This window comes from Lampetra fluviatilis, chromosome 67 (assembly GCF_964198595.1).
Source record: "Lampetra fluviatilis chromosome 67, kcLamFluv1.1, whole genome shotgun sequence".
NCBI classification, from domain to species: domain Eukaryota; kingdom Metazoa; phylum Chordata; class Hyperoartia; order Petromyzontiformes; family Petromyzontidae; genus Lampetra; species Lampetra fluviatilis.
Genome location: NC_136341.1, coordinates 6651764 through 6665438, shown reverse-complemented (window position 1 = coordinate 6665438; position 13675 = coordinate 6651764). Strand labels below are relative to the sequence as shown.

Here is a 13675-nt window from a genome sequence, read left to right as displayed (position 1 = left end):
ACTCACTCAGACTTTCACACATTCACCCAAACACTCACTCACCCACCCACTTAACCATCCGCCCACCCACTCACTCACCCACCCACCCACCCACTCACCCACCCACCTACTCACTCACTCACCCACCCACCCACTCACCCACTCACTCACTCACTCACCCACCCACCCACCCACTCACTCACCCACCCACCCACCCACTCACCCACCCACCCACCCACCTACTCACCCACCCACCCACCCACTCACTCACCCACCCACCCACTCACCCACTCACCCACCCACCCACCCACCCACTCACTCACTCACCCACCCACCCACCCACTCACCCACCCACTCATCCACCCACTCACACACCCACCCACCCACTCACCCACCCACCCACTCAGCCACTCACCCACCCACTCACACCGACTCACCCACCCACTCACCCACCCACCCACCCACTCACTCACTCACCCACCCACCCACCCACTCACTCACTCACTCATTCACTCACCCACCCACCCACCCACCACTCACCCACCCACCCACCCACCCACCCACTCACCCACCCACCCACCCACTCACCCACCCACCCACCCACTCACCCACCCACTCACTCACTCACCCACTCACTCACTCACTCACCCACCCACTCACTCACACCGACTCAACGCCGTGTGTGTGTGACCCCGTGACCTTCCCCGGTGCCAGGTGCAGTGCCCTGGTGCGGCAGGCGTCTGTGGCCTCATGGTGGCGAGTCGCACTTGCTACTGCTGCGAACTCTACAGCTGCGGCAGGTAACACGCACAGAGACCCATAGACTCACACAGAGACCCACACAGAGACCCACAGACTCACACAGAGACCCACACAGAGACCCATAGACTCACACAGAGACCCACACAGAGACCCACAGACTCACACAGAGACCCACACAGAGACCCATAGACTCACACAGAGACCCACACAGAGACCCATAGACTCACACAGAGACCCACACAGAGACCCACAGACTCACACAGAGACCCACACAGAGACCCATAGACTCACACAGAGACCCACACAGAGACCCATAGACTCACACAGAGACCCACACAGAGACCCACAGACTCACACAGAGACCCACACAGAGACCCATAGACTCACACAGAGACCCACACAGAGACCCATAGACTCAGACTCACACAGAGACCCACAGACTCACACAGAGACCCACAGACTCACATAGAGACCCATAGACTCACACAGAGACCCACACAGAGACCCACAGACTCACACAGAGACCCACACAGAGACCCATAGACTCACACAGAGACCCACACAGAGACCCATAGACTCACACAGAGACCCATAGACTCACACAGAGACCCATAGACTCACACAGAGTTCTATAGACTCACGCAGAGACCCATAGACTCACACAGAGACCCATAGACTCACATAGAGACCCATAGACTCACACAGAGACCCATAGACTCACACAGAGACCCACACAGAGACCCATAGACTCGCATAGAGACCCACACAGAGACCCATAGAGTCGCATAGAGACCCATAGACTCACACAGAGACCCACACAGAGACCCATAGACTCACACAGAGACCCATAGACTCACACAGAGACTCGCATAGAGATCCACAGACTCACACATAGACCCATAGACTCACATAGAGACCCACACAGAGACTCATAGACTCACACAGAGACCCATAGACTCCACCCCACCCCACAACATCCCCCGCCCCTCCACCCCCACCCCGCCCCCCTAGACCAGGTCACGTGGGGCGGTGGCAACGCGTGGGTGATTTGCGACTCCGAGGAATTTGTGGAATTAACGGAACAGAATACCCGTGGTGATGGTGGTGATGGTGGTGATGGTGGTGGTGATGGTGGTGGTGATGGTGGTGGTGATGGTGGTGATGGTGGTGGTGATGGTGATGGTGGTGATGGTGGTGATGGTGGTGGTGATGGTGGTGGTGATGGTGGTGATGGTGGTGGTGATGGTGATGGTGGTGATGGTGGTGATGGTGGTGATGGTGATGGTGGTGGTGATGGTGGTGTGGTGATGGAGGTGTGGTGATGGTAGTGGTGGTGATGGTGATGGTGGTGGTGGTGATGGTGGTGATGGTGGTGGTGATGGTGGTGGTGATGGTGGTGTGGTGATGGTGGTGGTGGTGATGGTGGTGGTGATGGTGGTGGTGATGGTGGTGGTGATGGTGGTGATGGTGGTGGTGATGGTGATGGTGGTGATGGTGGTGATGGTGATGGTGGTGGTGATGGTGGTGTGGTGATGGTGGTGTGGTGATGGTAGTGGTGGTGATGGTGATGGTGGTGGTGGTGATGGTGGTGATGGTGGTGGTGATGGTGGTGGTGATGGTGATGGTGGTGATGGTGGTGATGGTGATGGTGGTGGTGATGGTGGTGTGGTGATGGTGGTGTGGTGATGGTAGTGGTGGTGATGGTGATGGTGGTGGTGGTGATGGTGGTGATGGTGGTGGTGATGGTGGTGGTGATGGTGGTGTGGTGATGGTGGTGGTGGTGATGGTGGTGGTGATGGTGGTGGTGATGGTGGTGGTGATGGTGGTGATGGTGGTGGTGATGGTGATGGTGGTGATGGTGGTGATGGTGATGGTGGTGGTGATGGTGGTGTGGTGATGGTGGTGTGGTGATGGTAGTGGTGGTGATGGTGATGGTGGTGGTGGTGATGGTGGTGATGGTGGTGGTGATGGTGGTGGTGATGGTGGTGTGGTGATGGTGGTGGTGGTGATGGTGGTGGTGATGGTGGTGGTGATGGTGGTGGTGATGGTGGTGATGGTGGTGGTGATGGTGATGGTGGTGATGGTGGTGATGGTGATGGTGGTGATGGTGGTGGTGATGGTGGTGTGGTGATGGTGGTGTGGTGATGGTAGTGGTGGTGATGGTGATGGTGGTGGTGGTGATGGTGGTGATGGTGGTGGTGATGGTGGTGGTGATGGTGGTGTGGTGATGGTGGTGGTGGTGATGGTGGTGGTGATGGTGGTGGTGATGGTGGTGGTGATGGTGGTGGTGATGGTGGTGTGGTGATGGTGGTGGTGGTGATGGTGTTGGTGCTGATGGTGGTGATGGTGGTGGTGATCGTGGTGGTGGTGGTGGTGGTGTAGGTGGTTGGTACGGTGGTTGTAGTGGTGGTGGTGTCCGTGGTGGGCACGGTGGTTGTGGTGGTTGTGGTGTAGGTTGTGGGCACGGTGGTTGTGGTGGTGGTGGTGTAGGTGGCGGGCATGGTGGTTGTGGTGGTGGTGGTGTAGGTAGTGGGCATGGTGGTTGTGGTGGTGGTGGTGTAGGTGGTGGGCACGGTTGTGGTGGTGGTGTAGGTGGTGGGCACGGTGGTTGTGGTGGTGGTGTAGGTGGTGGGCACGGTGGTTGTGGTGGTGTAGGTGGTGGGCACGGTGGTTGTGGTGGTGGTGTAGGTGGTGGTTGTGGTTGTTGTGGTGGTGTAGGTGGTGGGCATGGTGGTTGTGGTGGTGGTGTAGGTGGTGGGCATGGTGGTTGTGGTGGTGGTGTAGGTGGTGTGCATGGTGGTTGTGGTTGTTGTGGTGGTGTAGGTAGTGGGCATGGTGGTTGTGGTTGTTGTGGTGGTGTAGGTAGTGGGCATGGTGGTTGTGGTGGTGGTGTAGGTGGTGTGCATGGTGGTTGTGGTGGTGTAGGTGGTGGGCACGGTGTTGTGAAACGCCTGTTGCGTAACCCTCCCCTCCACTACCCCCCTCCCACCGTTGGCCCCCACGACAAAGACAAAGGTCCCCCGTGTAGCATCTAGCAGACCGCTGGGGCAAGTGCTGTTTGTCGCGGCAGGGCTGGGAGTGGCCAATATCATCCACCCACCCACCCAGTCACTCACCCACTCACTCACCCCCTCAACCACTCACCCACCCAGTCACTCACTCACTCACCCCCTCAATCACTCACCCACCCACCCAATCACTCACCCCCTCAACCACTCACCCACCCAATCACCCACTCACCCAGTCACTCACTCACTCACCCCCTCACCCACCCACCCAATCACTCACCCACCCACCCAATCACTCACCCCCTCAACCACTCACCCACCCAATCACCCACTCACCCAGTCACTCACTCACTCACCCCCTCAACCACTCACTCACCCAGTCACTCACTCACTCACCCACTCAACCACTCACCCAATCACTCACCCACCCACCCAATCACTCACCCCCTCAACCACTCACCCACCCAATCACCCACTCACCCAGTCACTCACTCACTCACTCACCCACTCAACCACTCACCCACCCAGTCACTCACTCACTCACCCACTCAACCACTCACCCACCCAGTCACTCACTCACCCCCTCACCCACCCAGTCACTTACTCACTCACTCACTCACCCCCTCAACCACTCACCCACCCAATCACCCACTCACCCAGTCACTCACTCACTCACCCCCTCAACCACTCACTCACCCAGTCACTCACTCACTCACTCACCCACTCAACCACTCACCCAATCACTCACCCACCCACCCAATCACTCACCCCCTCAACCACTCACCCACCCAATCACCCACTCACCCACTCACTCACTCACTCACCCCCTCACCCACCCACCCAATCACTCACCCACCCACCCAATCACTCACCCCCTCAACCACTCACCCACCCAATCACCCACTCACCCAGTCACTCACTCACTCACCCCCTCAACCACTCACTCACCCAGTCACTCACTCACTCACCCACTCAACCACTCACCCAATCACTCACCCACCCACCCACCCAATCACTCACCCCCTCAACCACTCACCCACCCAATCACCCACTCACCCAGTCACTCACTCACTCACTCACTCACCCACTCAACCACTCACCCACCCAGTCACTCACTCACTCACTCACCCACTCAACCACTCACCCACCCAGTCACTCACTCACCCCCTCACCCACCCAGTCACTTACTCACTCACTCACTCACCCCCTCAACCACTCACCCACCCAATCACCCACTCACCCAGTCACTCACTCACTCACCCCCTCAACCACTCACTCACCCAGTCACTCACTCACTCACTCACTCACCCACTCAACCACTCACCCAATCACTCACCCACCCACCCAATCACTCACCCCCTCAACTACTCACCCACCCAATCACCCACTCACCCAGTCACTCACTCACTCACTCACCCCCTCAACCACTCACCCACCCAGTCACTCACTCACCCCCTCAACCACTCACCCACCCAGTCACTCACTCACTCACTCACCCCCTCACCCACCCACCCAATCACTCACCCACCCACCCAATCACTCACCCCCTCAACCACTCACCCACCCAATCACCCACTCACCCAGTCACTCACTCACTCACTCACTCACTCACTCACTCACTCACCCCCTCAACCACTCACCCACCCAGTCACTCACTCACTCACCCCCTCACCCACCCAGTCACTCACTCACTCACTCACCCCCTCAACCACTCACCCACCCAATCACCCACTCACCCAGTCACTCACTCACTCACTCACCCCCTCAACCACTCACTCACCCAGTCACTCACTCACTCACCCACTCAACCACTCACCCAATCACTCACCCACCCACCCAATCACTCACCCCCTCAACCACTCACCCACCCAATCACCCACTCACCCACTCACTCACTCACTCATCAACTCACTCACTCACTCACTCACTCACTCACCCCCTCAACCACTCACCCACCCAGTCAGTCACTCACTCACTCACTCACTCACTCACTCACCCCCTCACCCACCCACCCAATCACTCACCCCCTCAACCACTCACCCACCCAATCACCCACTCACCCAGTCACTCACTCACTCACCCCCTCACCCACCCACCCAATCACTCACCCACCCACCCAATCACTCACCCCCTCAACCACTCACCCACCCAATCACCCACTCACCCAGTCACTCACTCACTCACTCACCCCTTCAACCACGCACCCACCCAGTCACTCACTCACTCACTCACTCACCCCCTCACCCACTCACCCACCCAGTCACTCACTCACTCACCCCCTCACCCACCCACCCAATCACTCACCCACCCACCCAATCACTCACCCCCTCAACCACTCACCCACCCAATCACCCACTCACCCAGTCACTCACTCACTCACCCCCTCACCCACCCACCCAATCACTCACCCACCCACCCAATCACTCACCCCCTCAACCACTCACCCACCCAATCACCCACTCACCCACTCACCCAGTCACTCACTCACTTACTCACCCCCTCAACCACTCACCCACCCAGTCACTCACTCACTCACCCCCTCACCCACCCACCCAATCACTCACCCACCCACCCAATCACTCACCCCCTCAACCACTCACCCACCCAATCACTCACTCACCCAGTCACTCACCCACCCACCCACTCAACCATTCACCCCCTCAACCACTCACCCACCCAATCACTCACCCACCCAGTCACTCACTCACCCACCCACTCAACCATTCACCCACCCAATCACTCACCCACCCAATCACTCACCCACCCACTCACTCACCCACCCACCCACTCAACCACTCACCCCCTCAACCACTCACCCACCCAATCACTCATCCACCCAATCACTCACCCACCCACTCACTCAACCACTCACCCCCTCAACCACCCACCCAATCACTCACCCACCCAGTCACTCACTCACCCCCTCAACCACTCACCCCCTCAACCATTCACCCACCCAATCACTCACCCACCCAGTCACTCACTCACCCACCCACTCAACCACTCACCCACTCAACCACTCACCCACCCAATCACTCACCCACCCACCCACTCAACCACTCACCCCCTCAACCATTCACCCACCCAATCACTCACCCACCCAGTCACTCACTCACCCACCCACTCAACCACTCACCCCCTCAACCACTCACCCACCCAATCACTCACCCACCCAGTCACTCACCCACCCACCCACTCAACCATTCACCCCCTCAACCACTCACCCACCCAATCACTCACCCACCCAGTCACTCACTCACCCACCCACTCAACCATTCACCCACCCAATCACTCACCCACCCAATCACTCTCCCACCCAGTCACTCACCCACCCACCCACTCAACCACTCACCCCCTCAACCACTCACCCACCCAATCACTCATCCACCCAATCACTCACCCACCCACTCACTCAACCACTCACCCCCTCAACCACCCACCCACCCAATCACTCACCCACCCAATCACTCACCCACCCAATCACTGACCCACCCAGTCACTCACTCACCCCCTCAACCATTCACCCACCCAATCACTCACCCACCCAGTCACTCACTCACCCATCCACTTAACCACTCACCCCCTCAACCACTCACCCACCCAATCACTCACCCACCCAGTCACTCACCCAACCACTCACTCACTCAACCACCCACCCACTCAACCACCCACCCACTCAACCACTCACCCCCTCAACCACTCACCCACCCAATCACTCACCCACCCAATCACTCACCCACCCACTCACTCAACCACCCACCCACTCAACCACCCACCCACTCAACCACTCACCCACTCAACCACTCACCCACCCAATCACTCACCCATCCACCCACCCAACCACTCACCCACCCCATTCACCCACCCATTCAACCACTCACCCACCCAATCACTCACCCACCCACTCAACCACCCACCCACTCAACCACCCATCCACTCAACCACCCACCCACTCAACCACCCACCCACTCAACCACTCACCCACTCAACCACTCACCCACTCAACCACTCACCCACCCAATCACTCACCCACCCACTCACTCAACCACTCACCCCCTCAACCACCCACCCACCCAATCACTCACCCACCCAATCACTCACCCACCCAATCACCTACCCACCCAGTCACTCACTCACCCACCCACTCACTCAACCACTCACCCCCTCAACCACTCACTCACCCAATCACTCACCCACCCAATCACTCACCCACCCACCCACTCAACCACTCACCCCACCCAACCACTCACCCACCCAATCACTCACCCACCCAATCACCCATCCACCCACCCAACCACTCACCCACCCCACTCACCCACCCACCCAATCACCCACCCACTCACCCACTCACCCACCCACCCAATCACCCACCCCACTCACCCACCCACCCAATCACTCACCCACCCACTCAACCACTCACCCACCCAATCACTCACCCACCCAATCACTCACCCACCTAATCACTCACCCACCAACTCTACCACTCACCCACTCAACCACTCACCCCACCCAACCACTCACCCACCCAATCACTCACCCACCCAATCACCCATCCACCCACCCAATCACCCACTCACCCACCCAATCACCCACCCACTCACCCACTCACCCACCCACTCACCCACCACCCAATCACCCATCCACCCACCCAACCACTCACCCACCCCACTCACCCACCCACCCAATCACCCACCCCACTCACCCACCCACCCAATCACCCACCCACTCACCCACTCACCCACCCACTCACCCACTCACCCACCCACTCACCCAAGACGCCCCCGGTGTAACCTTAAACTGCACAGGCAAGTGCTGTTCGCGAGTAGCAGCACCTATCACGGCCGGCACAGTGGCACACGAGGTGACGGGTGACCAGCACCACGCCCGACCGCCTTTGTCTCTCCCCGCAGCGGCGACGATTTACAACACACCGCACCAGGTGACTCATTCGAGGCTGAGTCGACCTAGGGGAGACCCAGGACCGGGCTCAGATAATCTCCCACCTCCCACGAACTGGGATCCACATTCCTGACTCGTTGCCGCGGTGATGGTTGTTAGTAGGAGCGGAGCACGTGGTCTTGCGCAGCAGCAGCGATTGGGGCCGTCCATAAATGACGTCACGAGATTTAGGACGATTTTTGACCCCCCCCCCATCGTCACAAAAAGTCAGACCCCCCCCCCTCTCAAATATGACGTCACAAAGCTCTGCCCCCCCCCCCAAAAAAAAAAAACACGCTTCAAATCGCTTTAAACTATTGTCATTGAAGTGCGTATTTAATGTGGCGCTGCACTCTGATGTTGTAGGAGAAAACATTTATTAAAACGTCTATTTAATTAAGTGGAACGTGTTGTCTATAGCTTCTTGGTTCTTTCGGTGAAGTCACGTAGAAGGTAAATAATAAAATAATAAAAATAGAACATAATAAAATAATAAAATTCTCACGACGTTTCGGCCACAACGCAAGCAGCCGTCCTCAGGTGAAGAACAGGTCTGTCGAGAAGACAGCGTCTGAATGAACACCACCAGGCTTGGCAGCGTGTATTTAAGCTGCTGGGTTGGAGGGGGAAGGGCGCCTTGACAAAAGAATTTGCATATCAAGAGGAATTTAGCATATTTATGGGAAATGCAGATATGGGATTAGTCACTCCTTGTGGAATGCGTAGGAGGTGGGGAGAGGGGGGTTTCAAAGTCATATTATGCCCGTGCATTGTGTAGTATGCAACCCAGCAGCTTAAATACACGCTGCCAAGCCTGGTGGTGCTCATTCAGACGCTGTCTTCTCGACAGACCTGTTCTTCACCTGAGGACGGCTGCTTGCATTGTGGCCGAAACGTCGTGAGAATTGTATTATTTTATTATGTTTTATTTTTATTATTTTATTATTTACCTTCTACGTGATGACTTTACCGAAAGAACCAAGAAGATGAATCCCTGCAGTCACGAAAGCTTTAAATCGAAATATCCGGTATCTCTGCGTGCGTGTGCGTGCGTGCGTGTGCGTGTGCGTGCGTGTGAGTGGGGAGCGGTGGTGTAGCGGTTAGCGCGCTGCGCTATGAACCCAGCGACACGGGTTCGATTCCCGCTCACTGCCAACACCAGTGACAATTATCTGAACCGGTCCCAGGCCTCCCCTAGGTCGACTCAGCCTCAAATGAGTACCTGGTGCGGTGTGTTGTAAACATCGCCACTAGGGAGACAAAGGCGGCCACCCACCCCCTCGTGTGCTGTTCCGGCCTTCATAGGTGCTCGCTAACAGCACTTGCCCCTACAGTCTGTTAAAGCTATACGGGGGATCTTTGTCTTTGTGAGTGAGAGCAGGCCCAGCGGGATAGGAGCGTACCACATGTTCACGGGGGTCTCGGACTGCCGGGAAGTTGTCCACCTCTACCGGCTCTTGTGGACGACTACCAGCCTCAACGTGCTGGGACTCATGCTGGGCATCGTCACCGCAGCCATCCTGGGCGACTTCAAGGAGGTGGGCGCATAGAGACCCACACAGAGACTCACACAGAGACCCATAGACTCAGACTCACGCAGAGACTCACGCAGAGACTCACACAGAGACACACACAGAGACCCACAGACTCACACAGAGACCTGTAGACTCATGCAGAGACCCATAGACTCACACAGAGACCCACACAGAGACCCATAGACTCACACAGAGACCCATAGACTCACACAGAGACCCACACAGAGACCCATAGACTCACACAGAGACCCGTAGACTCACACAGAGACTCACACAGAGACCCATAGACTCACACAGAGACCCACACAGAGACCCATAGACTGACCCATAGACTCACACAGAGACCCATAGACTCACACAGAGACCCATAGACTGACCCATAGACTCACACAGAGACCCATAGACTCACACAGAGACCCATACAGAGACCCATAGACTCACACAGAGACCCATAGACTCACATTGAGACCCACACAGAGACCCACACGAGACCCATAGACTCACACAGAGACGCATAGACTCACACAGAGACCCATAGACTCACACAAAGACCCATAGACTCACACAGAGACCCACACAGAGATCCATAGACTCACACAGAGACCCATAGACTCACACAGAGACCCACACAGAGACCCACAGAGAGATCCAGAGACCCACACGAGACCCATAGACTCACACAGAGACCCATAGACTCACACAGAGACCCATAGACTCACACAGAGACCCATAGACTCACACAGAGACCCACAGACTCACATTGACACCCATAGACTCACACAGAGACCCATAGACTCACACAGAGACCCACACAGAGATCCATAGACTCACACAGAGACCCAGACTCACACAGAGACCCACACAGAGACCCACACAGAGATCCATAGACTCACACAGAGACCCATAGACTCACACAGAGACCCACACAGAGATCCATAGACTCACACAGAGACCCATAGACTCACATAGAGACCCACACAGAGACCCACACAGAGACCCATAGACTCACACAGACTCACACAGAGACCCATAGACTCACACAGAGACCTACACAGATACCCAGACTCACACAGAGACCCACAGAGACCCATAGATTCACACAGAGACCCACACAGAGACCCATAGACTCACACAAAGACCCATAGACTCACACAGAGACCCATAGACTCACACAGAGACCCATAGACTCACACACAGACCCATAGACTCACACACAGAGACCCATAGACTCACACACAGACCCATAGACTCACACAGAGACCCATAGACTCACACAGAGACCCACACAGAGACCAATAGACTCACATAGAGACCCATAGACTAACACAGAGACCCATAGACTCACACAGAGACCGATATACTCACACAAAGACCCATAGACTCACACAGAGACCGATAGACTCACACAGAGACCCATAGACTCACATAGAGACCCACACAGAGACCCACACAGAGACCCATAGACTCACACAGAGACCCACACAGAGACCCACAGACTCACACAAAGACCCATAGACTCACACAGAGACCCATAGATTCACACAAAGACCCACACAGAGACCCATAGACTCACACAGAGACCCACACAGAGACCTATAGACTCACTCAGAGACCCACACAGAGACCCATAGACTCACACAGAGACCCATAGACTCACACAGAGACCCATAGACTCACACACAGACCCATAGACTCACACACAGAGACCCATAGACTCACACACAGACCCATAGACTCACACAGAGACCCATAGACTCACATAGAGACCCATAGACTAACACAGAGACCCATAGACTCACACAGAGACCGATATACTCACACAGAGACCCATAGACTCACACAGAGACCGATAGACTCACACAGAGACCCATAGACTCACATAGAGACACACAAACTCGCACAGAGACCCACAGACTCACATAGACATCCATAAACTCACACGGAGGCCCATAGACTCACACAGAGACCCATAGACTCACACAGAGACCCATAGACTCACACAGAGACCCATATATTCAGATAGAGACCCACAGACTCACACGGAGGCCCACATATCGTTGTGTTTCACATGTCACTATTATATAAATGCGTTGTTGTGTTTCGTGTTGCGTACGTTGTCATTGCACGCGTTGTTATTCTTGTCATCGTTGTTAATTTTCGATTTAAAGCTTTCGTGACTGCAGGGATTCATCTTCATGATGAATCCCTGCAGGTCTTCCCGACAGACCTGTTCTTCACCTGAGGACGGCTGCTTGCGTTGTGGCCGAAACGTCGTGAGAATTGTATTTTATTATGTTTTATTTTTATTATTTTATTATTTCCCTTCTATGTGACTTTACCGAAAGAACCAAGAAGATCGTTGTTAATGTTGTTGTTACAGACACTGCGAGACCCAACTCACGCTTTTGCTCAGCCCAGCTTCCAGCCGTCAGGAACCACCGGGCAGCAGCAGCAGCAGCAGCAAGTGATCACCTACACCAGCTACTGCACCTACCCAGCCCTTGCCATGTCGGTACGCAGCCAGTAGCAGCAGTAGCAGCAGCAGCAGCAGTAGTAGCAGCAGTAGTAGTAGCAGCAGCAGCAGTAGTAGCAGCAGTAGCAGCAGTAGTAGTAGCAGTAGTAGCAGCAGTAGTAGCAGCAGCAGCAGTAGTAGCAGCAGTAGTAGCAGTAGCAGCAGTAGCAGCAGTAGTAGCAGTAGCAGTAGCAGCAGTAGCAGCAGTAGTAGTAGCAGCAGCAGTAGCAGCAGTAGTAGCAGCAGCAGCAGTAGTAGTAGTAGCAGCAGTAGCAGCAGTAGTAGCAGCAGCAGCAGTAGTAGTAGTAGCAGCAGCAGTAGTAGCAGCAGTAGTAGTAGCAGCAGCAGCAGTAGTAGCAGCAGTAGCAGCAGTAGTAGTAGCAGTAGTAGCAGCAGTAGTAGCAGCAGCAGCAGTAGTAGCAGCAGTAGTAGCAGTAGCAGCAGTAGCAGCAGTAGTAGCAGTAGCAGCAGTAGCAGCAGTAGTAGTAGCAGCAGTAGTAGTAGCAGCAGCAGTAGTAGCAGCAGTAGCAGCAGTAGTAGTAGCAGCAGTAGCAGCAGTAGCAGCAGTAGTAGCAGCAGTAGTAGCAGCAGTAGTAGCAGCAGCAGCAGTAGGAGTAGTGGCAGCAGTAGCAGCAGTAGTAGCAGCAGCAGTAGTAGTAGCAGTAGTAGCAGCAGTAGTAGCAGTAGTAGTAGCAGTAGCAGCAGCAGTAGTAGCAGTAGTAGCAGCAGTAGTAGCAGCAGCAGTAGTAGTAGCAGTAGTAGCAGCAGTAGTAGCAGTAGTAGCAGCAGCAGCAGTAGTAGCAGCAGCAGCAGTAGTAGCAGTAGCAGCAGTAGTAGCAGTAGTAGGGGTAGCAGCAGTAGCAGCAGCAGTAGGAGTAGTGGCAGCAGTAGCAGCAGTAGTAGCAGCAGCAGCAGTAGTAGTAGCAGTAGGGGTAGCAGCA

The 13675-nt window shown here is 55.5% G+C and overlaps 1 protein-coding gene across 5 annotated transcripts in view; it reads left to right on the top strand.

Annotated features, from left to right (window-relative positions):
• The window catches only part of LOC144952339 (transmembrane protein 255B-like), a 39335-nt gene that overhangs the window by 20515 nt on the left and 5145 nt on the right, over positions 1-13675 (top strand). For all 5 annotated transcript variants that reach the window (XM_078882712.1, XM_078882710.1, XM_078882711.1 and 2 more), the window contains 3 exons: positions 694-779; positions 10060-10225; positions 12603-12734. In XM_078882712.1, the coding sequence (XP_078738838.1) occupies positions 694-779; positions 10060-10225; positions 12603-12734 (384 nt within the window). The remainder of the gene's footprint in view (positions 1-693; positions 780-10059; positions 10226-12602; positions 12735-13675) is intronic.